General features: G+C 36.1%; 1 protein-coding gene across 1 annotated transcript in view; it reads right to left on the bottom strand.

The window, feature by feature from the left end:
- Positions 1 to 18,699: 18,699 nt before the first annotated feature.
- The window catches only part of SNX29 (sorting nexin 29), a 138,382-nt gene continuing 131,990 nt past the window's right edge, over positions 18,700 to 25,091 (bottom strand). The window contains exon 22 of the mRNA XM_009639592.2: positions 18,700 to 20,137. Coding sequence (XP_009637887.2) covers positions 20,008 to 20,137 — 130 coding nt within the window. The 3' untranslated portion in view covers positions 18,700 to 20,007. The remainder of the gene's footprint in view (positions 20,138 to 25,091) is intronic.

The following is a 25,091-nucleotide window of genomic DNA, read 5'->3' as shown; positions in this document are numbered from 1 at the left end:
AGGTTTTTTTGCTTGTCAAATCACACCTGTTTGTCTAAATTATGCAACATTTAAAAAACTTTGTTATTTGGGAATTCTCAGAAGAGATTCTAATTCTCAGAATTTGCCCCTTGCAAAGTTGCACTGTCTGTGTGAACCTGGACTGCTTGTTAACAGCAGTATTCATAGACTGTTTTTTTGTTGTTTCCTGGACAACCACTCCAGGTTCCCCCCAGAGCTCTTGCTTTTGTATTCCCTGATTAAGATGTACATGCTGCCTTTGGCTGATCTAATTTGTGGGAACAGTATTAATTTGCATAGGTACGATATTGATTAACTTTTTATTTTCTCAAACAATATTAATTCCAGTATTGTATAAAGGATGATAGGATTACATGAAATTTAACTTTGCTAAATTATAGCTTAAGCTCCTTAATGTGGAAGTTACTCTAGTTTTTTTGCTCAAGGCAATTTTTGGTTTACACAACAGACTGACTGAATTCTCCAGTTCAGGTTTTCTCAATTTTTATGCAGACCAGCTATAATTATAACATGCTTCTCTTGTCCTGAGCACTCCTGGAGCTCTCTTTTTGAGTCACTCGACTATGGCATTTTCTGAGTTTGTAACTCGAGTTGTAACTCAAATTTAAATGGCAGTAATATGGCTCCTTCACAGTAGCTACTACTGCTACTTCCAGTCCCTTGCAGAAATTTTCCTGACAGCATGAAGGCTATCAGATCTACCATGTTGTCTTGCCTTGCCTTAGTCTTGCCTTGGTCTTTGGGTAGATGATTAATTCTCAGTTGTGGCCAAATTTCACTCTACTCAGTGTAAAATCCAATTGGGAGTGAAGGAAGGAGGGGTAGAACCGCACTAGCCATGTGGATCTAGGTGAACCTGGCTCATTAGCTCCTCTTTTGCTGCCTGGGGACACATCCATTGCTTCACTAGCCAGATAATCCCATACTAAAATGACTCAAAAATTTGGAAGAGGAACCATGCTTGGAAAAAACACAGAAGTGTTAACTTAAAGTTCAGGTTGAGTTTAAGTGCCTTCCTCCATAGGAAAAAAACTTAAGAATGTGCTTAATGGACTACAAAATCAAGACCCCTGGGGGAGCTAAGATCTGGCCAGGAACTGTAGTATCTCCATATCTTTGCCTACCAAAATGACATTCCTTTATCTCTCCAAGCACTTACTGTATTAAAATATTAACACACACACAGGTTATGTTGCTTTACTAAAAATTAATTATAGATTGAGTCTTTAATGGCATGAAGCTAGAGTTTTTAATATGATTACAAAATCTTACATATTGGACAATATGTATCTGATTTGTATTTTATAATTCTTTAAAAACTAAACACTTTAAGCCCTATTTTTTCTAGTATATATCTATTTTGTATTTTTACAACATGGCCTTTTATTTTTGTGAGATGTTTGAATCTTACAGAATTTACACAACTGCTGAATGCATCTATTTTATTTACTGAAAACTTGTCTCAATTAAGTAGGCCATTTTGCTTAGTATGAAAAGCAAAAAATACTGTGTCATGAAGATGAAAATGCAAGAATCTCAAGCAGAAACCATTAAATGTGCTTTTTGCCAACACCATAAGATATAAGTAATGGAGCTCATTTTTATAAATCTCCATCAACAACTAGTACTGTGTTAATTGTATTTATAAGGTGACTGGGGGAATACAAAAAATGGAGGAAAAGTAGGTGGAACTTTCTGATTTTATTTTTATATAGTTCTTCTTGGGGAAAAGCACTCATTTCTCATGCTGAATGAAAGTCCATTTTGCTTCATGCAATTTATGAATGCTTTTGAGTATAACTATCTGAATTCACTACCTGAATAAGTTTTTTGGAGGGGCTTAATGTGTCTTTAATTAGAAACATTACTTCTTTAAGAATAGTGGGAGACAATGAAGTCTCGCAGTTTTACTGCTTAAATGTAATTCTGGAGCATAAGCCCTTTTGTAAATATTGGACTAAATACACAACAGGTTTTCTGCTAGTATGCTGCTTTAATATTTTTTACAATACCCTTTTCTGTTGCCTTGTTTTCTCATGTGGCTCTTTTTGGGGGAGCATTATACACAGTCAGTCATCTTTATATGTTTCAGAATTGCTTCCGATGCCTTTCTTTCACACTAAAAAGCCTCTGTAGTACATTACACCACTTTACAAATGGGAATCTCATACTATGTTCTTTATGTACATTTGTAAATTGCTTTCATTTATTTATGCCAGTGGCCTCTATGCTTGAATTGTATGACTGCTGAATAAACAACTTTTCTCCCTGAATTACTTTTTTGTGCTGTTCCTGTCTGCTGCCATGCAGTACAGCGTGTATGTAACCACTCAAAGTGAGGTGTGCTTAACCTCAGAACATGAGCTGGTTCCTAAAACTCCTTGGGAAATACCTTGGAAATCCCTTCCACCAGATGCCTACTGGAGGAGAAATATGTTTACGCAGATTTCACCAGTGAAAGTCTCAGTGCCTCTTTTTTCAGGCACAACTTTGTTAAAAAAAGAATAGTGAAAGATGTTTGCTTTTATTTCCATCCTTCTACTAATCAACTATTTTGAGAGATCTGATTGCAAACAAGGGAACATCAGATGAGCAACAACTGTGGCTCTCCATAGACTCCCCCTTGCCATTTCCAATTAAATGTTCCTGGAATGTGCAAGCTTACTCTCAACTGTATTCAGTTTTCATTAGGTCAAAACTAGGCTCTTCCCTCCATCCATGAAGGTTTGCTCTTTCCTTGAGAATGAGAAGGAAAACTGGCATATAGGTTCATAATGAACATGCTTTTGAAGAGGTGGGGGTTGAATGACCTTATTTTATTAACTTTGGGCTGTATGTCATCTGTTCCGTGACTTACCATCCAACAATCCTTTCCCTCTTCCCTCCAAAACAATGCCTCCCCAAGGGCCTATGTCCAGTTGTAGTCTATGACAGTATCTCTCCTACTCACTGTCCATGTGTAAGCACATTTTTGCTTTCTTGCTCTAGCACAAAAAGATGGCAGCATGCAGACATTTGTTTGATACCAGCCTTCCTCTGAAAAGATATAACAACAACAATCTTTCCCGTTTCCTTCCAGAACAGGTGTCCTTGAGATGACTTGCCAACTGCTAGACAGCAAGTACGTACTGCTTCTCAGCCAGTGAGCAGGCCAGACAAATTGCTTTGCAAGCTGTGTAGTGCAGGTCTGAAATAGAGGAAAATATGAGTAAGGTAAGCACAAACCAGGCACCAGAGAGAGAAAAGCATCAGACAATATCCAGTTCCAAAATGATCCATTGGCACCTATGTTTACCAGACGTAGAGAAACAACCCTAAAACACACATGGAAACATGAAAATAAATTTTGACTATGGCAAACCTTTTGACACCAGAATAAAGGCAATCAATTGGATGGCACTTCTTTTTTTTTTTTGGTATTTTATCATTAGTTGAAAGTCCTTGTAAACCTCTTAAGCTACAGGCAAAAGGAAGATAACAAATAGCAGACAGAGAACTCTAAAAGCAAGAGTCACAGCAGCCAAACAGTCACCTTGGGCTTTACCTTAGACAAAGCTACTCTTTTTTTTTCTTTGGTTTGTTTTTATTTTTTTTCCTGTGAGGTAGCCCGTGGGGAGGAGCTGTGGGCTCAGCTGATGGATAGCGTTTCCTGCATACTTGTTGTGGCACATCTGAAGAAACCAAGTTCTGGGAATCCTCAATATCTCCCAATATATAGTACAGTTAATCTGTGGTGGCATTGATCTTAAAATACCATGTACTCCATTACAGCCTCAGTTAACCCACCTTTAATGGGAAAATGATCACTGTTTATCCCTTGTTTATAGCTAATAGAATGTAACAACTTGAACTGCTCAAAGGGTTACCATTTGTTATAATGTCAAACTCAACACCATTTACTTTACTAAAATCTAACAAAATATGTACAGCCACAAAGAAGCAATTTTCTTCTCTGTTCTTAGGTGCATTGGCAAAATGTTGTAATCTGGATTTACTAAAACTGCATCCTCCAGTGCAATGCAGCAAAGAACTCTATAAATGCTATATGCAATTATTATTATCAATGTAAATCAAAAGGTGCAATTCTGAATGAGTAACAGAAGCCAGAATTTCTCAGTAGATGTTATTAATAGCTAAGATCTTAATGGTCACATTAAACCATGTCGGAAGAGATGCTTTTCTACAGTGTGAAATCCTTTGGTCAAGGAAAATCTTTGTATTTAAGCAAATGCTTCTTATATAGATGATGCTCTGTGAGTAATATGTAATGATAGAGGCAAAGGAGAGAAAGAGACAGCCATTCCAACAAATCACTAGAAGTTGAAGAGCCCTGAATTTTTAAAACTGTAATCTAATATATACAGGAGAGATACTTGCTTTTTTAAAGACACAAGCAGCTATGAAAAATTCCTTTAAAAAGAAAGACCTGCCTCCCACCATCCATTTCCATCATAGGTATTTATAGGAAACTGTAAAATAGTTCTATCACTCCCAACTATTAACAAAGGAAGGTAAGGCACGTGAGAGAAACTAAACATAAAAACACATAGCCTCAAGGAACTTCTAACTTCTTCAGGAGGAAGAGAAGAATGAAGGAGTCTGTAGAATTCATGCCTTCCATTTCTACATGAGGGAACTGATGGCAGATTTGATTCAGAGGGAAAACATTCTACTTATCCTTAGCACTGGAAGCAAAAGAGCTGTGACAGGGTGTCCCTGAGATATGCTGCTTTAGGGATCAAGTTCAGATCTCTTGCCTGGTATTGTACTGGACCATACAGGGACACGATTAAATCACTGACTCCCCTGGTAACGTGGGACAATTCCAGGACAACCTTAACTCCCCAAATATAAAAAGGATCAATAACATTTATGTTCTTTCATCTAGAATATTATAAACTCTCGATTCTTACATGTATGATTTTGCATTAGTGGCAAGGATGGATCTTTTGTATATATGTGCGTGTATACACACACACATACATACACACAGGCAGTTACACAAATTGTTTCAGTTTTTCAGTTTCAATATTGTTTCAGATATTCAGTTCTTTGATACAGCTATAGAAGATGTGTCTATATCTGAGGGAACCTTCTAGTCAGTGGAATATTATACTGACAATGGGTCAGTAGTGGATTTGGATGTCATTTGGTACATGCGTATTACCTGATTTGTACTTTTCCTTTCTTGTCTAGTTTATACTTTGCTTAAAATAAACAACATAAATGTTCACTGAGGAATGTTTTTATGTATCTGCACTTAGGAGGCATCTAAATCTCATGGAAGTAAAAGGAAAGCCTCACACGCTTCACAGCATCCCTGACCTTTCCTCACATCTGCTCTCCTCTTCCTACGCATGCATATACACAGAGTCAAAAGATTTACAAAGCAGGAAAACAAATGGAGTCATATGAGTCGTTCATACTGGGTCACATCCCTGCTTTGACAAGGTACAGTTTAACCTCAGACTGAACCTGATTTTCATAGGCCACTGAGGAACAGTTACGTGACAATGAACAGGTGAAACACAAATAGACAAAGATTTTACAAACCAAAGCAAAGGTAAACAATTAACTTATTTTAAAAAAATTACTTTTCGCACTAGCTTATCTTGAACTAAATACTATAAAACTACAATCTTAGCATTACCATTTATGCATTAGTTCTCATCTTGAGCAGATAACTTATTTGATATTTTATTGATGATCCTTATATTCTAAATAATTTAAAAAGAATGAGTCTCGAGGAAAAGCTTCAGCCTTAAGAATATATCTCTGTAGTATGGCTTTATACTGCTTTAGAACTGGATCCATATGTGGTCGGCCCTTGCACAGCTGGAGGATTCTCATGTTTGACACTTCTCTGTGGGACACTGTTGCTATTTCTTTTTCTGAATGTTGCAATTAAGGATTTTTCAAACTGTCCCTAATGAGAGGTACAGTCAGATGTACTGCAGTTTCTTACCTCTCTGAGTGAAAAACTTGTGTATAACAGTTGTAGGATGGTATACATTGAAGACAACCTAAAAATCTAAAAACCTTGGACGTGCTCCCTCCTCCTCTTTCACCCTTCTCTTCCCTTATTAAAATGCGTAAAATTCACTCACATTCCAGCTCAGTTACATCTAAATGGAACATTACATTCTTGTTTAGCAATATCTGCAATAAGATGATAATTCATAATGCAAAATCCAATCCCAACTTAATGTGGTGGTAACAGAAATCTGCTTTTATTTCCTTCATTATATGCTATATGCCTTTACAGTGTTACATGTGATGTGATTTTGCAGTTATAGATGAATACAAATTCAATAGAGAAGGGTAATCAGAAAGGAGAAAGACTGTTACGGTCTATGCAGTACTGAAGACTGACCTTGGTTATTCATGAGGTTTTTATAAAACTCCTCCCTGTAGAAGAAATCCAATGGCAGGAGGGATCTGATGTGAAATTCAGAGCCAATAAAGAGCACAGAGAAGTTGAGTAATCATTCTTCTCTGTAACAGTGTTGGATGTTACACAGCTTGCCGACTTTTTTCCCTATAATTTGCCTCTCTTACTCATCTTATTCTATTTCAGTAAATCAAGAGATGACTCATAGAAAATGAGAATCCAGGCACAACAGAGATACCATATAACGAGTCATTTGTTTTATACTGGGAATGTTGGCAAACTTACACGTATGCAAGCTGACTGCTCTCCTTAGTACTCAGTTAAGCTTTTGACTGCTGGATTATCTCTTTTTACCTTAATCAATTGCACTGAGACATTAGATTTTAAAATGGGCTGTTTTTCTTATGGTAATAATGCTGTACAACTGACTTGAGAACAATTGTTAAGGCTAAAATTGTAATTAAAGATACATGCCTATTGCCCAATTTACTTGTGCTTCTTAAGAACTAGTTATTGCTTATTTAAGGAATGTTTGCAGACAAATTAAATTAAAAACACCATTTATGTCTATGCCAGGCATGTTCAAAAAAAGTAACAATTGCATTTCAGTTCTGAATCCAGTATTTGTGTTTCAGTATCAAATTTAAGCCTAAACTAGGAGAAGCATTAAATAAAAAAAATAAAAGTTGATAGAGCTCAGCTATCACCTGGCTGACATCTCCTAACCTCCATAAAGTGACCACCAAGCTGAAGTTGGTTTGGATTTCTTTTGCTGTTGTCTGGTCCTGCCCGTATGTAACAGTGGCATTTGTGAGCAGTAACCAAAAATGTATATGAAACAAGAATCCAGAGACACAGTGCAATATAATATATGGTAAAAGGTAAGATTACTCTTGCTACTACTATCCAGCATGATATATATTAGTAAGGTATGATATTAGCATTTATATGAGTTTCATAGCACACAGAAATTGAAAATTCCTCCACATTGCATTGTCCTCAAACCTGGCTGATGAGTTTACATAAATGCTAAAGCTAGCCTCTCTCATTGTATGTCATGACATGTAAGAGAGATCTTTTGTTTTAAGCTGAATGTTTCATCTTCTCTCTCTCAGTCCTCTCATCCTATGTCAAATAAATTTTCCAAGTGCAATCCTGAACCTCTTATAGCCCAAGAACTTCAGATTAAAGACTAAAGCACTGGACTCCTTATATAAGTAATTGCTGGAAGTGGATAAAAAATTCAAAAACAATCTCTATGGACCCTGTAATGCATGAATTTGTTCTGCTTAGTCCTATACTGCTAAGCAAGTCCCTATATTGGCCTTATCTTGGTGTTGCCTGCCCATTAGACACAAACTGAAAGGGGGTCAAGGACACACTGAAGAATTTTACAAGTCAAATCAGTGTTGGAGTCAAAGAAACAGTACTACTGCATAAAGAAGTCATTTGACATAGTAAGTCCCACTCAATATATAAACAAATAAATAAAGTGCCTGAGTGTGTAGCAGAATTTGATGCTTTAGCACAAACAGGCCATGAGCAGAGGGTGAGTTTCTAATTAAGAGCAAATTGCTATGGTAACCAAAGGTGGTCACACATAATTGGGTGTGAAACCACATGAGGCTTCATGACAGAGGTGTCTGCATATATTATCCAGCACATTTTCTGTTTCTTAAATAGAATTACATTGTCAGGTCAGACAGTATTTTCCGTATTTTATGTGCCTCCTTTTTAGCAATGAAAAATGCATCTCTCTGGGTTTCAGTGACAAGTCCAGCTCTTCAGCACCCTTCTTACAGCCAAGGCAGCAGCAGTTTACATGTGACCCCCTCATGAGCTAATAAGCAACAAGACAGAATGAATTTTACAATGTATTTATATGAATATCAGGAAGGGGTCTATGTTCTTTAAATGTGTTGTTGTTTAACACAGCAGGCAGCTGAACACGACATAGCCCCTTGTTGGCTCCCCCCCTCCCTCAGTGGGATGAGGGAGAAAATCAGGGGGGAAAGGTGAGACCCGTGGATGGAGATAAAGACAGTTTAATAAAACAGTAGAGGGGAAAAAAGTAATAGTAGTAGTAGTAGTAATAATAATAATAACAATAGAATTATACAGAATATACAAAACAAGTGATGCTCAATGCAATTGATCACCACCCGCTGACTGATGCCCAGCCCAGCCCATCCTGAGCAGCAATCGCTCTCCTCTGCCAACTCCCCCCCGAGCATGATGTCATATGGTGTGGAATAGCCCTTGGGCCAGTTGGGGTCAGCTGTCCTGGCTGTGCCCCCTTCCCAGCTTCTCGTACCACTGGCAGAGCATGGGATGCTGAAAAGTCCTTGACCAGTGTAAGCACGACTTAGCAACAACTAAACCATCAGTGAGCTATCAACACTCTTCTCATGCTAAATCCAAAACACAGCACTATGCCAGCTACTGGGAAGAAAACTAACTCTATCCCAGCTGAAACCAGGACAAAATGATTTCAGAACAGTCTATGTGCAAAGACAAAACTTTGAAGTGAGGATTCTTAGCCCTAACTTACTCTCTCTTCATCACGAGTCAAGGACAGAGATAGGTGTTTGACTACGTGTTTCCTAACACAATCAAATGGGGCAGAGAATCAAGATAATTCCCTGTATTGGCAAAGCAGAGCAATCAGGGATGAAGGTAACACTGCTCCCCAAAATGGGACAGTGCACACTGTCTAGCTCCTTGATATCATAGATGTCCTAGTTAAAGCAGTTGTTGTTTAAAGTTGGTACTTTGTTATCACAATTAGTGAGAGAGAGAAAAGTTATAATCTTGAATTATTCTGTGCAACCAAGACCAGTCTGGTAGGAGCAGAGGGGATGCTTAAAACACACACTACATCAGCATAGTGACAACTGCAGCAGCAACCAGTTTACTTAAATTTATGAAAATTATTTACTAACTTAAGCACCTTCTACTAGAGAGTTTTGAGCATTATCTTAACTAATTAGATTATATCTATGTAATGAATTATATATTATCTGTGTAATGAATCCTAATGAAGATTAAAGGAAAATCTCATTACTTCACATTTTTGTTCTGGCACAAGATTTCTAAGATTTCTGTTAAACACCTTTCTTAAACACATGGATATGAATGAAAGGTCAGGCCTTTGACTTGCAAATCCACATTTTTCTGTACCAGCTGCACTTAAAGGCCACGGTGCTACTTCAATGCATCCAATGTTCCTCTATTCTGGATGAATCATGTGACGTGCTCAGGACAGGACGGATTCAGAAATGGGGAGGATAAATAGATCAGCTCCTGCAAACCTCCACTACTACTGCACCTGAGAGAGGCTTTGAGACTTGATTCTGCTAAGAACTCCTTCAGGATCTTAAATTGCCCTTTCTCAATTTACCTTATACTGGTGGTGGTTCTCAAGGTGCACTGTATTTGACAGTTTCTCTGTATTCAAGAGTCAATTAACAAGTTCTGACTTAACACATTTTTGCATTCCTGTTCATATCTGTTCTACATCTTTAAAAGAGGTAGTGGGCTATCATTAGTCTCTATGTATCTGAAAGGGCTGCTCATCCACTCTGAAAGTGCAACCTGTGTACACACCAGGGCATTAAGGCAGTCAGGAACAGCATATCTGACTGAAAATCAGTCAAAGATAAGCCAAAACTCTCAGTCAGCACTGTACTGCCAATCTAGCTGTGTTCTGCTGTTGCTGCACATCCAGATTTCCCATTAATTACATCTCAGCAGGAGTTCCGCATAAAGTGATGTGGTCAAAGAAATTTTCAATCACTAAGGGAAAGCAGAATATCATAGTCTACCTCTGTCAAGCCGGGAGGAGAACCTTGCCCATGCTGATTAAGTACAGCAGTTGACAACAGATGCTATTTGTTAATTATTGACATATCCAAAGTGTCCTATGGCTTGACAGAATCCATAACAGATACATTATCTGCTTTGTTGTATCTCATCGTGGAACATATGGTGACAGTTTGGTGTAGTACAATTTTTAATTTTTTTTAAAATGTATTCCTACATTGGATTCCTCACTCCTTTTCCTGTTGCTTCTTGATGCTTTCTTTTGTTTTCCTTTTTTTCTAGTATCCAATTACCCTCTATTTTCTGATACATCAGTACCTCTGAGTAGTTCTACTGTATCTTGTTTGCCAGTTCACACATTTTTTTTCAACCTTAAAAAATGTCAACCAGATGGTTTCCAAAAATGCCAATTATATCTAATATATTGTTTGAAATGGAAGGATCACAGCAAAATGCCTCACATCTTATTAACTGCTTAAAGCTATATGTATCACTTTGGATGCACAAAGAACTGTGTGTTCCATCACTGTATTAAACAAAAGCCTACTGAGAATTTGAGCTGCTTCAAGATAAATCTGAGTGAATCACTAAATTGTACGCTACAGCGTATTAACATGTATCTAATGCTCAGATCTGAAAAGCAGATCCTTGAAACTGCTCCACAGCTTAAATAGCACAGTGCAAAGGACATACTGATTTTTCATTTAGTCTTACAGTTAAGAAATAGAGGTGCTTGTGTACATCGATGGAGACAAGAGATGTATTTCTGATGACAAATGTTTGAGGTCTTACCTGCTTTGACTTGCAGCTGGAAATGTACTTAACTGTATTAAATGATATTTCATTTCCTATTTCTCTATAAGCCTACATTCCCACTCAGGAAGGCACATGGGGATCTCCACTGCTAAAAATTAATTTTCTTATAACAAAAAATTGGGAACATTAATAATCCTAGTTTAGTTTCCTACTAGAAATTGAGATGTAGAAACTGTCACTGAACTTGACACACATGCAAACGACTTAATTCATGGGTGAATTAGCGCTTGAAAAAAATAGGGAACCAAGTGAGGAAAAAAATTATTAAAATTAGGTATTTAAAAATTAGTATTAACCTGATTAAGTCTCCTCTTGCTATATTAGCTTAACATGTAAATATTTTTCACAGAATGAAGCTATATAATATGAACATGCAATCTATTTTACAGTAACAATTCCCAAAGAAAGTCCTTGTATTTGACAGCTCTGGCTGACGCTAGTTGGAATTGTTATGAAGAGGCTTATGTCATGCAAAGTTCATGGCTTAGAACTCAGACACTGAGTAAAACAAACCCTTGATGTACCTCAGCTGTTACGGAACAACATTTAGCACCAGGAATAAAATTAATTATGAAAATATTCTAATAGGAAAATGAACTAGTTAAAGTCAGAGCTGAAGCACTACGTAAGGATGAATTTGCCAGATGTACAAATTCTAGAAAACTGGGGGAGGGCAGGTCTTTGTGATCCAACAGAGACTCCAAAAATATCGCAAACTCAACACAAGAAGGTGTAAAGAGCAAAAGTCCAAGCACACACAGAGTATATAAAGCTTCACATACAACAAACAAGCACAAGCCACCGCATGCCTGGCATTTGGAAAAAACCACAAAAAGTGCAGAGGCTCACCCTATTCTGTAAGACGCACTGCCTGCACACAGCCAGGGCAGAGCACAACAGTTTGTGCAGAAGACAGCTCTACTGAAATGACATCTAATGGTGCAATTAATAAATGGCCTAAATGAATGAAATAATTACAAGCTGGATATGAGTAGGGATATAAGATCACTTTAAAAATAAAGACATACTTATTTCAATGAGAAACACAGTGTATTGGATGAGGTCTGTGCACTTGCTGAGCAACTTTAAAATACTGGGAAATTTAAAAATGCTGAAAATGGCATGGATATTGTTGAGTTGGAAGTAAAAAGAAAGTTACCATCATGGTACTTAGAAACCACACATAATCAAAGCCTGCTGCTACAATGCAAATCAAAACAATGGCAAGAAAAATTCAGAAAATAAGCATGACAAAATAAGCAAACACACACATGCCGTAGTTTGCACAGTTATTTTTCTAGAACAAAATCAAGCATGACTTACAATATATCAAAATAACAGTTATCTATTATTTTAATTTTGGGAATATAGTAGGTTCACTTGTAATACTTAAAAGATCATTTGGAAAGACTGAAGTGCAGTAGCAAAATTATTACTTTAATTGTATTAAAAACATTCTCTTCTGAAAGATTGGTTGTACATAGCTTTCTCCTTATTTCTTTAAAATTTCCGGGGGAAAAAAAAGCAGTAAATCCTGTGCAGGTCTTTTCCTGAAAAGAGGAAAACTTCAAACTCTGTAGGCCCACATAGAAATGCCAAGCCACTACAACTCCCCAAATGCAGCCTGAATCTTTGCCTGGATTCATAGAAAAACCAGTAGTGCTTTTAAATGACCTTGTTCTTCCCAGGATTTTGAAAGCGGTAATTAAGCAGCAGCATCTCAGCATCTGGACAAGGCAGTGGGATAAAGTTAAACTCAGCCAGCTGCCGGTTTTGCCACATAGGGGCACGTAAGGGTTATTGCATAAACCCTTTTCTTTCCAGCCTTCTTTGGCCCAGGTTTTTGAATCTGGCTGTCTTTCCCCTAATTATCAGATTTTACTCTTCCCACAGCAGTTCAAAGGCTCAGACATTCTGGTGGACCAGAAAATAAAGCTCAAGTGGCCAAGAAACACCCATTCAGCCAGATGCTTGTTCTGCAGGGTTGAAACTCTGTATATCTGGTACAGTGAGATCTCCCATCAGTAACCTGGGGCTATTTGTGGTCTAGTACCCCAAGCAGACAGACATGAGAAAAAACTATGGCTTGAAACTGTAAATTTAAACTTTGTAAGTATAATTTTGCTTTAAGATTTTAAATAATTGAGATATGAAAAGCTTATGCTCTATAACTATTAGCAGCTAGTATCAGTATTGGAATTGTTCAAAAAGTCTCATCCACATTTGTTTAGAAACAACAAAATCCTATGGATTGCCAAGACAAATTAAAAGTTCCATCATCTGACTCCTATAAAGATACCTGGCCTATCACATGTTTTAAAAGATGCAGATACGTGAACATCACTATGATTTTACAGGAAGTGTCTTTCTGTACAAACTTTTTTTTGGAATTGTTCAAAAAGTCTCATCCACATTTGTTTAGAAACAACAAAATCCTATGGATTGCCAAGACAAATTAAAAGTTCCATCATCTGACTACTAACACTGTATTTTTTAAATTAGAGCTTTGTCTCTTTGGTGGAAATTGATGAAACATATACCATGCTTCCAATTTAAGACTTTCCTTTTCAGTGAAGGATCCAAATCTAGCAGCTTGTTTTCACATGCTAGAGAAGCATCCAGTTATGAACTGGATATGAAAGTGTCAGTCTGAATATCCAAATGTGTTATATCTCAAAAAAAGGAAATCAAATGTATGTATGTAGACTCTGAAGGTAAGGAAGTCAAACACCACAAAATAATATAAACATGTTAAATCAATGCTTGCAAAAAACCTCACTTACCATTCAAGGGATTTTTTTTGTGTCTTTTCCTATACAATTCTGCCTTGCAGCATGGAATGTGGCTCATTGTACAGGGGCAGAAACAACAGAGAAGAGGCACCTCCTGCTCTGCTCCAGCAATGAATAGAAAGTAAGGGAAAAGTTACGAGGATAATTTTTTCCTAGTGAACACAGTGGTCACAAAAGATACCCCTCCTTCAGGGGTTATCAGCTCATACGCATATCGCAGACCTTCAGACAGACTAAAGCAGATTTGGAATTCTCACTTTCTAAAAAAGACAACAGAATCAGAGCAAATCAGCATCGCAGACACTAAAACAGTACAGATCTCAGTCTCCGGATCTGTACTGAACCACCAGTTATACTGAAATTACTTGTATGCCATTTAATTCCCAGCAGATCCCATGTAACTCCAGTACCGATTTTTTGTAATAGCAACATGCAAGACAAAACTTGCATGGCATTGTTTTCCTTCTTGTTTGTGTGAGTGATTTATCTAATATGCGATTATAAACTGAAATGTTCAAGATTTCTTTCAATAAATACTACTTCTCACACAAGGAAATAATAAGACTTTAACAAATTAGAGCCTGATTACCTACATACATCATTCTAGAAACACATTGAAAAAAATTAACATAAATCACAAGCAATTACAAAACAGCTGAAAAGAACCAATAAAGTGTAAGCATGCTCTATTTCAAAGAAGAAAAGACATTATTTTTTATTTTCTTCTTGGTAAAGTAGCATATTTTAACCAGATTACAACAAAATTACCACAAGATATTTAAAAAAAAATTACAAGAAAGTATTTAGAAAATTATATATATACACATTTGCTTAAAAATTCTATAATGTAAACATTAGCATAACAAGTTAAAATAATATTACAAACTTTTTATTAATACTTATGTGAATACTGTACATATATATATGCTTCAGAATTAATGCTATCTTTCCTACAGTTTAACAGGAACAACAACAAAAAAAATCGCCCCCCAAGTCAAAAGGAAATCCATCATCTTCAGTTGCCAACAGGTTTTGTCCCACATACAAGATACTTAGTTATTTAGCTCTGTGTTAAGTAAGAAAGAAAGCACAGCATTTCAGAATTAGATTTTCAACCACATTTACATTTCTCTAATTTTTAGCGTCTTAAATGATTAATATGCCACTCAAAAAAACAACTACCACAGTTTAACTCCTGTCATGTCATTAACATTCTGTCATAATTTCTGAAATCTTATTAAAGAAACTGATTCCCTCTACGTGGAAGTGCAATTACATTTGTTTCGATGCAACAAAAAAAAAAAATATTTTTTTTAAGTCCAGATATTTGCAGCAATTTGTAAATCTGGAAAATTAATTCCTCTCTAAACACTTCAGTGCTGTTTTGTAGTAAAATTCATGCCATTATTAACCAAAAGCTAAGCTGCTAATATTAATTAGAAGTATGCTCTGATTATTTTTTTTAAATAAATTTTATAAATAATCTAAGTTATCTATAACCGGACTATAAAAGTACAGTTAGTGCAGAGTAAGAAACAAATGAAATGTGCAGTGTCAGACCACCGTGTAGAACAAGTGTTTTATCTTCCATTCAGGATGTGAAATACAAAGCAGGTTAGCTCGTATTTTTAAACATATTCTATATTTCATATATATAATTGCATATGTTAAAGTGATTCTTTCAATACAGAATGCTAAGAAACTACTGAGACGGCTAAATAATCATCAAATTAATGTTCCATGTGATGCAGGGTGCTGACTGAAATCCTAACCTACAAAAATCAAAGGAGAGAAATTATTTACTTTTTTGAGTTGTTCAACCCCTTTTCCAGCAGTGCCTCAACCTCCAACACAGAAGTATTATTGTTGTTTCCAAGGCGAAAATTGTGTTCTCCTGTTAAACATTGTTATTTTCATATATACTAGAGTTCCCGTTAGAAGAGCACAGTGCTGCAAGGGCATGTAAGAGCAGAATTCGGTGAAAAAAGTCTTTCTTTCTTTTAAACAGCTGTTCCACAGGTTTCTTAGAGTAATTTCAAGCAGGTAACTGTATTTCTATCCACAGGTATATCTTATCTGTCCTCAGAATTACAAGATAATAGACAAAAAATGTTTTGGGGTGGGGAGTGCGTGTTTGAGCCTTTGAAATGGCATGAAACTTATAGCTGAACTGAGATCCCTGTGCGCTTTGAAGCAAAAAGAATGACATCCATCTCTGAAAGTACTAATAACTGATTCTGTTAACAAAATACCACATTCTTAAATCATTAATACATCCTGACAGACAGTATCATTAGTTCACCTGGGGCTCACTGAGTCTCATTTATTATTAGCTTGCTGCTCTGAGTCAGTCAACCCCATTTGTTAGTAGGTTCTTATTAATTAATTTGACAGCTACCATGCAGACACTGTTCTATACAATAAAACATTACTTTGTAACAAAAAAAATGCACCTTTGCAATAGGTCACAATTTTGAGCCAGTGATCTTTAAATACCATTATGCCCTTTCTCTAAATACTTGTATTAATCCAATCACGATGGTTTATGACTTGCAGAGGATTCTATAATATATTATAGTTTGATTACAACTATCACATCAACAATATTATCCATAAAAAAGACTGGCTATGAAATTATTAATCTTCCTAAGAGTATGTGACTTAATGGACATATCAATGTAAGCCTTTATAACTATGTCAATATCCTCTCTCATACAAACCTCAGAAATTTATTACTATTATAGAGAAACTTGATTTAATGCAAAAGCCAAGTCGATACAATGCATTCTCTACAATGAATGACAGAATCTCTAAATAAATGAGATTCTGAAAAAACATAGTCAATCTGTAATGAATACCGATAGACAGTAACATCTGCAAAAGGTGGAAGAGTCTTGCCTGCCCTGTGTTCATTTTGCATGTGATTGGAGAACAGCATTAAAATAAAAGTAATGCCACTTATTTTTACAATTTATTTTGAATAGTCACTAAAGGTTCCACATTAGCAGCCCTCGAGATCTTACATGTCTAAAGATAAAACAGGAATGAAATGGCAATGATATTACAAATTCCTCTATACTGCCTCATACCAGGCCGTAGCCCAAGGCTTCCAGGAACAACTCCAGGGACCAGCTTGTCCTGAGTCCTCTGTTCTGCAATTACAGTGCTGTTCAAAGGAGCCAACAGGAACTGACTGAACTCATCAGCTCATTGTGCACTGGCCACACTGACCACATGTAAGGGTTCAAAAGCTATCAGTCAGTACCAAAGGAAATTAGATTGTTACAAAAACTGTAACTACGTGCATGGAATTAGGTGACACAGGATAAACTGATAAAATCATGCAATTGATAGAATTGTTGTTACACTTACAGGTATTTTAGAAGAATAATACAACTATTTGGGATTCTTAATATCAGCTGGTCAACCTTCCTCAACAGTCTTTGCTGATTCTGGTAAATAACAAAACAAGTGGAATTTGTGACAGATACGTACAATTTTCTCAAAGACAGGACATTTTAGAATGTCTTGAGGTGCTAAAAATTTGGGCATTCTTATCACAACGTATCTACTTGCAGTCATGCAAGTACCTCACTGATCTTCAAAATAACCAGGTGTATAAAGTGGGAAAGCTATCTTGTGAAGAAAGGCTTTCATTTAATTATTTTCTGAGATTTCAGAGAAACCACAGATGAGCTTTTAAATTGATTAGTCATGCATCCATTATGGTATCTTGTATCACCAAGTGAACATTGCTTGTAGACTGTAATCTTAAGAGCTGGTATACAATTCAGCTAAGGTTAACGAACAATTTGTACACAGTAAACAAAGTTAGTATTTTTATGTGATCTACATATATACTTTAAAAATTACAAGAAGTGAGATAATCAGGAATGAAATAATTTTAAGAGCCAAATGTAGATACAAAAAATTCCTTCTGAACAACAACAAAAAAATTTCAATTTAGTCTGCACTAAATGAGATTTCTTACCATTTGCAACTCTCTGAATAAGGAGTACTTTGTGAATGATTTCCTGAAAATGTGAATTATTTCTAGAAAATGGATACAGCTTCATGTAACAAACAGATACATCCCAAAGGTTTCCACATAGTGTTTTCTTTCAGCTTTACTTGCAATTCAATGTTAATACATGTGCGTCACATTTCTACTAACCAAGTCTCTACTTTCTGGAACAATTCTAAATCTGTTTTTCAAAGTGGGACCATCATTATAGCTACTTTTCTTTCCAACAAAGACAAACTGAAGTATCAGCAGTGTATCAGACTGAGGAGTTTGGAGAAGCATTAACTGACAAGCTACTCACTTTCATTTCTTCTTAACTAGATGTCCTGTGGTAGTTTATACAAAACACCAACAGTAATTCATCTTTTAATAAAAACAAATTAGCTAGCTCCCAGGCTGGGCTGTTGGATTTTTCTATTTATCTATCTATTTAATTTGTAAATGAGATCTCTTACTGACTGAAAAACATTGTTTAATTTCTGTGACATGATTTTATTTTGTGGTACTTCATCTACTGAAATTTCTGACCTGAAGAGTGAATTCCACCCCTCTTTGTCACATTTTGCTATTCAGTGCAATCTATAAGCTACGTTTGTCAGTGGTAAGAATCCAGCACCTGGGGCTCATACTTGGGCACCAGCCCGCTGATGCTACTCACTGTGTGTAATGACACCCTACTTGCTCAGGAAGTACCACAGAACATGACTGGACCACTTACCTGAGTAAACAATACCCGATGGTCACAGGTTTGCAGAACAGAAATTCCAAGTTGCTAGAGCTTTAGAAAAGCACTGAGGTAAAAGATCAGTTATTAATCATCAGCTTGTTTTTTCTGCAGGGTAATATTAGATTTCAATATCTACTGATGTGAGAATTTAATATAATGAATGGATAACAAAATGACAAGATACATCAAGTAACATTATCCAAAAAACTTCTGAACTGAGAAGAAAGATGTTCTTACACAAAAGAAAACCAGAATACAATTGATAGAAAATTCAAATGTACACTGCTTAACCTTAATGAAGAAAAGAAGATAGCTAACATATAATTAACTGCCTACAGCAGTGCAGCTAATGGATACTGAACTGGATTCCAGTTCATCCGTGTCAGGGCTTCCATCACTTGTAATAATTCTTGTCAATTTTTTTAGTTACTCTTACAGTAGTACCATTACAAATTACTTTTCAATAAGAGGTGATAGCTAACAGGCACTTTCATTACAGACAATTTCATTACAGACAAGTATCGCCATGTGAAGGGGTTTACAAAATCAGAGTAAGAATTCCACACTGCCCTGTTAATGATGGACTGTTCTGTAACATCAGCAACAAATTAATAACAACATATAACCCAAGACTTGAAAATAGTATTTTGTACCATGCTAACTTTGTGTATCGTCGTGGTGGTTTGTAGAAATCAATAATACTGCACCCAGCCTTACAGCAAGACTGAAATCTCACTAAAAAGTTATTACATTCTCTGATTTTAAAGAAGTACTCCCCACAAATGAAAGCTATTGAGAATATCTAACTAGAAATGTACAAAAGCTTTTTTTCCACCTGTAATGTTTTTCCCTTGTCATCTACTTTGTCAAGTTTTTTAAAAACCTTTGTGTGTGTCAGAGGTTAACACTAAAAAAACCCCCAGTCTTTCTATTTACAAAAGGTAATAAATTAGTGAGGTTCTTTTAAGCATATCTTTCTGACATATTAAGTAGTGATAATCACAACTGTTCTTCTAAGAAAAAAAAAAAAGTTGTCTTGACATGATACCCATGTCTCTGGAAAAGCAAAATGTACATGTAGAAAGGGAGACAACAGAATACAAACAACGATTTCATAGTAACAGGAGAACTTCAGAAGAACAAAGAAGAATATGTGCAATGCAGCTTTACAAAACAAAATGCCTATCAGGTTGCTGAGCCCTTGTGAAGAGCCCTCATATTCTTTTGAGAAAGTGATTGCTGCCTTCCAAAGTAGTTAATCAGGATATGACCCTTTAGTAATGAATGTCTCTTTTCAGGATTTAAGTTGATGCAGCTGTAGTCTCTTCAGGAGCTTAAATTATAAATATAGGCTAGGAAGGAATCACAGAACTTAAAAGTATGTGGTGTCAATATTCATAATTATGAAAAAGGGTCAAAGATCACCACTCTGAGGTTCCAGGCTTCGTGGCTCTCTTTGATGGCTGCGAGATAGTTTGGGGAAACGTGTAGTCACTCTTGAGCGACTGCTTTTGCTTACTGGTTCTCCAGAAGGCGGAATATCACTAGGAAGACAAGAAATAAAGACAGAAGTAGCTAGTTTACATTATATATAAATTAATCTGAAGTTATTCCAAACATGAAAAAAGCAGATGCTATGAGAGCCTGGCACATGACTGCAAAGTACGGCACACATCTTCAGCTACACAGAACTGCATTCTTTCTACTGGTATCTCAAGTGTGAATTACAAATGTGCTCCTTCAAAAATGAGAACTAGTAGAACTTTCAATACTTTATGGAAGATTGCAAATTACAGGATAAAAGCATAATTCTATGAGTTTGCAGTTCAGAAATGGTCGGAAAAGCATTCTGAAGTGATAAAAGTACAAGCAAAATAGACAAGAGCTTGGATGATGCTCTACTTAACAATCCTCTAATTATGGATGGATGTATCATTACATGATGAAGTACATTAGTAATACATCCATGTTGGGAATTCTTCAGTCTCTTCTGACCCACAACAGACTATAGTCTTGCATGAATGAGCCTTTTGGAAAAGACTCTGAGAAGTACATTAAGTTCAACAACAAGCAGTAACAGAAAATTCCAGCTTACCTAGGTGATATTCAGAGGCTATAGACTCCTCGGAAAACTACAGTATAAAGGGATAGCATTGTACTTTTGCCATTTTTTTAGAGGACTCCACATGGTTTTTAATTATACTGCTTAGATACAGATCAATAAATAAAACTAAATTTTGCAACTCAGCTAGGCAATGAAATTACACAGCATACAAAGCCAAGCTTATTTTTATAAGTTAAAAAAAAAACCCTATCTTCAGAGTGAGTTAACAAGTCCATAAGGGAGGAATTGCTCATCCGCAGTTCTTGCCAGATTAAACAAATACAGATACATTTAAAAACAATCACTGAATTTACTCTCTGTAGTTCCCTTTTCCTGCAGAGTGCCCTTCCTCCCAGGTCAGACAGCCCTGCAAAACCCATAGGCATGCTCAGCCTCCACTCCAGCACCCACACGGGAGAGATCCTGGCAAAGCAAAAGCCTTTCACAAGTCCTGGGACTGAGCGGAAAATTCACTTGCAGGAAGCAGAGCACTGCTGCAAGGTTAAGGCAGCGGTGTCACTGGTAGCCGTTAGCTACCATTTGTAACTACAATGCGCACATCGGCTGTTACTCACTAACAATAAATAACAAAAAAACAGTATAGAAAAAACATGTCCAATTCAGATGCTAAACATTAACAGAAAATAAAATTATGGTTTTTAATGACAGTGTATTTTAATTGTCTAAATTTCTGAGCAGAACAGTCTAAAATAACCTTAGTTAAAATGATAAAGGATTTTTCTAAATTAAGATTCATGACACTCCTCTTAAAGTATTTAGTCTTCCTAGGTAACTAGGAAGTCCTTCACATGAAATGATTGCATTAAATACCTGTGGTACACATCCCCCTCTTCTTTAATAACAAGATTAATAAGGTAGATCTTTAATTCCTTGTTTTCCTTTTCACTAAAATAAAAACTCTAAAAATTAATTTAGCATATGTTATTAATTGTTGGTAGCCAAGGATAATTGGACTTCCAAACCTGGTCCTACGATTTCTTATTTTGAAACTCAGCAATGCTCTCTAAGTTGCTGTAGAGAATTCTGATCATGTGAATCCAATTTCAGCTGTTCTCATTAGCATGGATTTCTTTTAGTAACATGAGTATTATTACTCATTATTTTTGTACTACTTATAAAATTGCAACACTGCAGTGTCAATACTCTAACACTTGTAAAATAGAGCATGGGATACTGGCTTTAGAGGGTTGTGATTTTGTGTTAAATATGTATTTTTCAGAACATATAAACATAAAAGTATCCAAATATCAAATATACAATGGAATAAAATTAAATTTTCATCTCATTGAGCTTTTCTCAATCTAGAATAGGTTAATTTACCAGCATGGTGGCTACTGCTGATACTACTTTAGCTTTATCAGGCAGACTTTACAGATACACGATAGTTTACGCTGCAGAAGAAAGCACAGCGTTATGCGCAATTACTGTAATTTGGTGATTGCTGTATTGAAAGTACATTTAATACACAAGCTCCTCCTGCTGGCACGTCCACAAAATGACATTAGTGTCAGCCCAATGGGAAGCCTCTTCTCCCTTCTGGAGGAAAAATGCCATTCAGAGAAAAAAGCATAAAAGGTGCAAAATTAATTTCCCTAAAATGAAGATATATGAATTAATATCAGTCTGTCCTGGCAGGCACGGCTGAGGTAATAAGATCATTTTAGGATGATTACATGAACACCAATGTCTGTGAATGAAGGTCAAAAATTGCAAGTAATTCTGCTAATTTAAATGATGCTACTCCAGAACAAGATGTATCTAATAATGAAATTAAGAGATAATTTGTCTTAAATGTCTAAGCTAATTTTTATAATGACAACCCAAATTCTAAGATAAATCATTATGCTATGTAGGTTTACAGAAACCGATTTATATCAGAGCAATTAGATCTTCATGCATCCAGCATGAAAAAGGAAACTGGAGCCAAAATTGAATTGATCAACTTCCATGGAAACAGATGTTGTATGGGAATAAAAGTTTAGAGTAATAAAAAAAAGTAATACATTTAAAAGTATGTATCTTACGCCCTTTTCCATCCTCCCTCCTCCAAAACCTGATGAGAAAATTTGCCATCTCGGTTGTCTCTTTCAGCTCTAGCTTTTTACTCTACAATTAAAATGCTGACTTTCTAATAACACCCAGAAAGTTTAACTACTAAATTTGGGGGAAAAAATGACCAACCACCCCCAAAAATGCATGGAAATCAAGTCGGAGGAAAAGATTAATCACCCATCTCTTCTTTATCCTGTTACTGGATTTAATAATATAGTTCTGGGCTTGAGGTCAAATGATACAGACTGGCACAAAACGAGACAACTTTTTAAACCCATTGACACTCCAACAGGTCAGATATTCCATGAACTCTTGGGCAGACGTACAAACACCTTCAAATGATCCTGTCAATATTTCCGGTAAATGCACATGAAGATGAAATTGAGACACTTGTTTTGAGTCTATTTTTGCCAATCTGTGTTTGGGATTGAGGAGGAAGGAATAAGCGTACCTACATGCAATGTTTGCAAATCCTCTCATTTGTCTCATTCAGCAAAACCAGTCTCTGGGCTAGTTTTTTGGGGTTGAGTTAGGGTTCACCTATAGTTGATAGTTTTACTCAGATGAAATAAAAATTTAAAACATGTAAATCCAAAGGAGAGAGTAGCTATTCTGGAATAACTCTTCCAGAAGAGCTACCCCAAGTCCCTGGGGTAAGCACTTACTCTTTAAGTCTACATCTGAGTTACACCTGTCCAGTTTTAATACAACATTCTTCTTTTCATTCTATTACCTTCTTAGGCACTGAAGTCTTACCAGGGTTTAATTTTCTAGGCTGGCAGGCAGCCGGATGCTTGCCAGGCATTACCCTGTTCAGCAGTGGAATGTCCAAGTATTAAAGGCTCAAGTTCTTGTCTACATTCTCACCTTGTCCCATTCTGAAGAAAAAAGCAACCTGTAGAGGCAATCAATTCCTTCTGCCCACCAGGTCATTGTTTAGCTTTTAAGCATTCCCGATTGATCTGTCCAGCGTTTGTTTGGATACCAATTCAGTTTCATTGATTTTGTCTTGGTGTCAAGTTCTGCCTGAGGTGCGTGTCTATAGAAAATAGCTTAAAATAACTGGTCTTTTTAATCAGCTTCTAGTTTATTCGTACCTTTCATTTATTGCTCTCCATGTATCAAAATGTAAACTGCATTTTTTGTGTATTTCTTTACATACTTAGCATACGGAACTGCAGTATTCTCTTAGCTGATGTTGTGAACATTTACATGAAGAAATTTATTTCCCATCTCGTTTCTACTCTCCAGTATAAAATTAGAAAGAGAAGTTTCTTATAAAAATAGCATAACATGTCTGCAATTGGAAATACTGTCATATCAGTCAGAAATCAGAGAACAGAAGTAATAAGCATGTCCTGGGAGCATAGCAAAGCTCAGGATCAAGTATTTCATACATATATATACATATAACACATGTAAATGCATCTCTGGATACATTATTGATTCTAGTTTTGCTTGAGTTGTATTAAACACACCTTGTGAAGACAGGCATTAGCTGGCAGATAAATCTTTTTTGACAGTTTCTTGTGTGATTAGTGTTTTTGTTTATCATGATAACAATCTAATTTCTGGTTATAACCCAATGTTTAATGCAGTAAACTTGATTCAGGCAGACAGCCTCCTCAAAAAGGTAGCATTAAACAATGCCTATACTATATTAAGAGATCCTTATTCAACAAATGACATTGTATAAGCAAGTCAAAGTCAGTTGTATCTCAGCACCTTCTGCCAATTCAAATCAGCTGAAACACCTGTTTAGTGGCATTATTAACTACTCTGACTTCATCAAATCATTTTATACACTCTAGTAACCCCTGCTTTGCAGTGATCTGGGTAATATCCTTGTTTCCAGTTGCTGAAGTATAACATAATTGGAGCCACATTCCTGTCATCACTCTCCATCCATTAATAAAAATGACTGAGCTGGGATGTTTAAATAGTCAGCTGTTAACAGAAAAGATGGAAAGATATGGGTAAGATAATCCCTCTGTAGTACACTTCAACATTGAAAATCCTGAAGACTCTATTAGAGGAAAGTTGTCAGGTTAAAAACTGAGTAATCATTTCCTATCTACATTAGACCTGAACTGATCAAGAAATTAAAAACATTAATTCTAATATTTTATCTGTTTTATTAATATACAGCTCCTTCTACTTCCACATACATACTTCTACAGCAGAACACAGTATTCATAATGACTTATTCAATTTCTTCTTGCTGTGAAATAATTACAAGCACATAATCCTGCTTCCATTTGTTATAATTTGAATGATCCTAACTTGAACGTTCTCATGCTACAAATCAATTTCCGTATCAG

Source organism: Egretta garzetta, unplaced genomic scaffold (genome assembly GCF_000687185.1).
Source record: "Egretta garzetta isolate BGI_Z169 unplaced genomic scaffold, ASM68718v1 scaffold575, whole genome shotgun sequence".
NCBI classification, from domain to species: domain Eukaryota; kingdom Metazoa; phylum Chordata; class Aves; order Pelecaniformes; family Ardeidae; genus Egretta; species Egretta garzetta.
The sequence above is the reverse complement of the archived record's forward strand: the minus strand, read 5'-3'. Positions and strand labels throughout refer to the sequence as shown.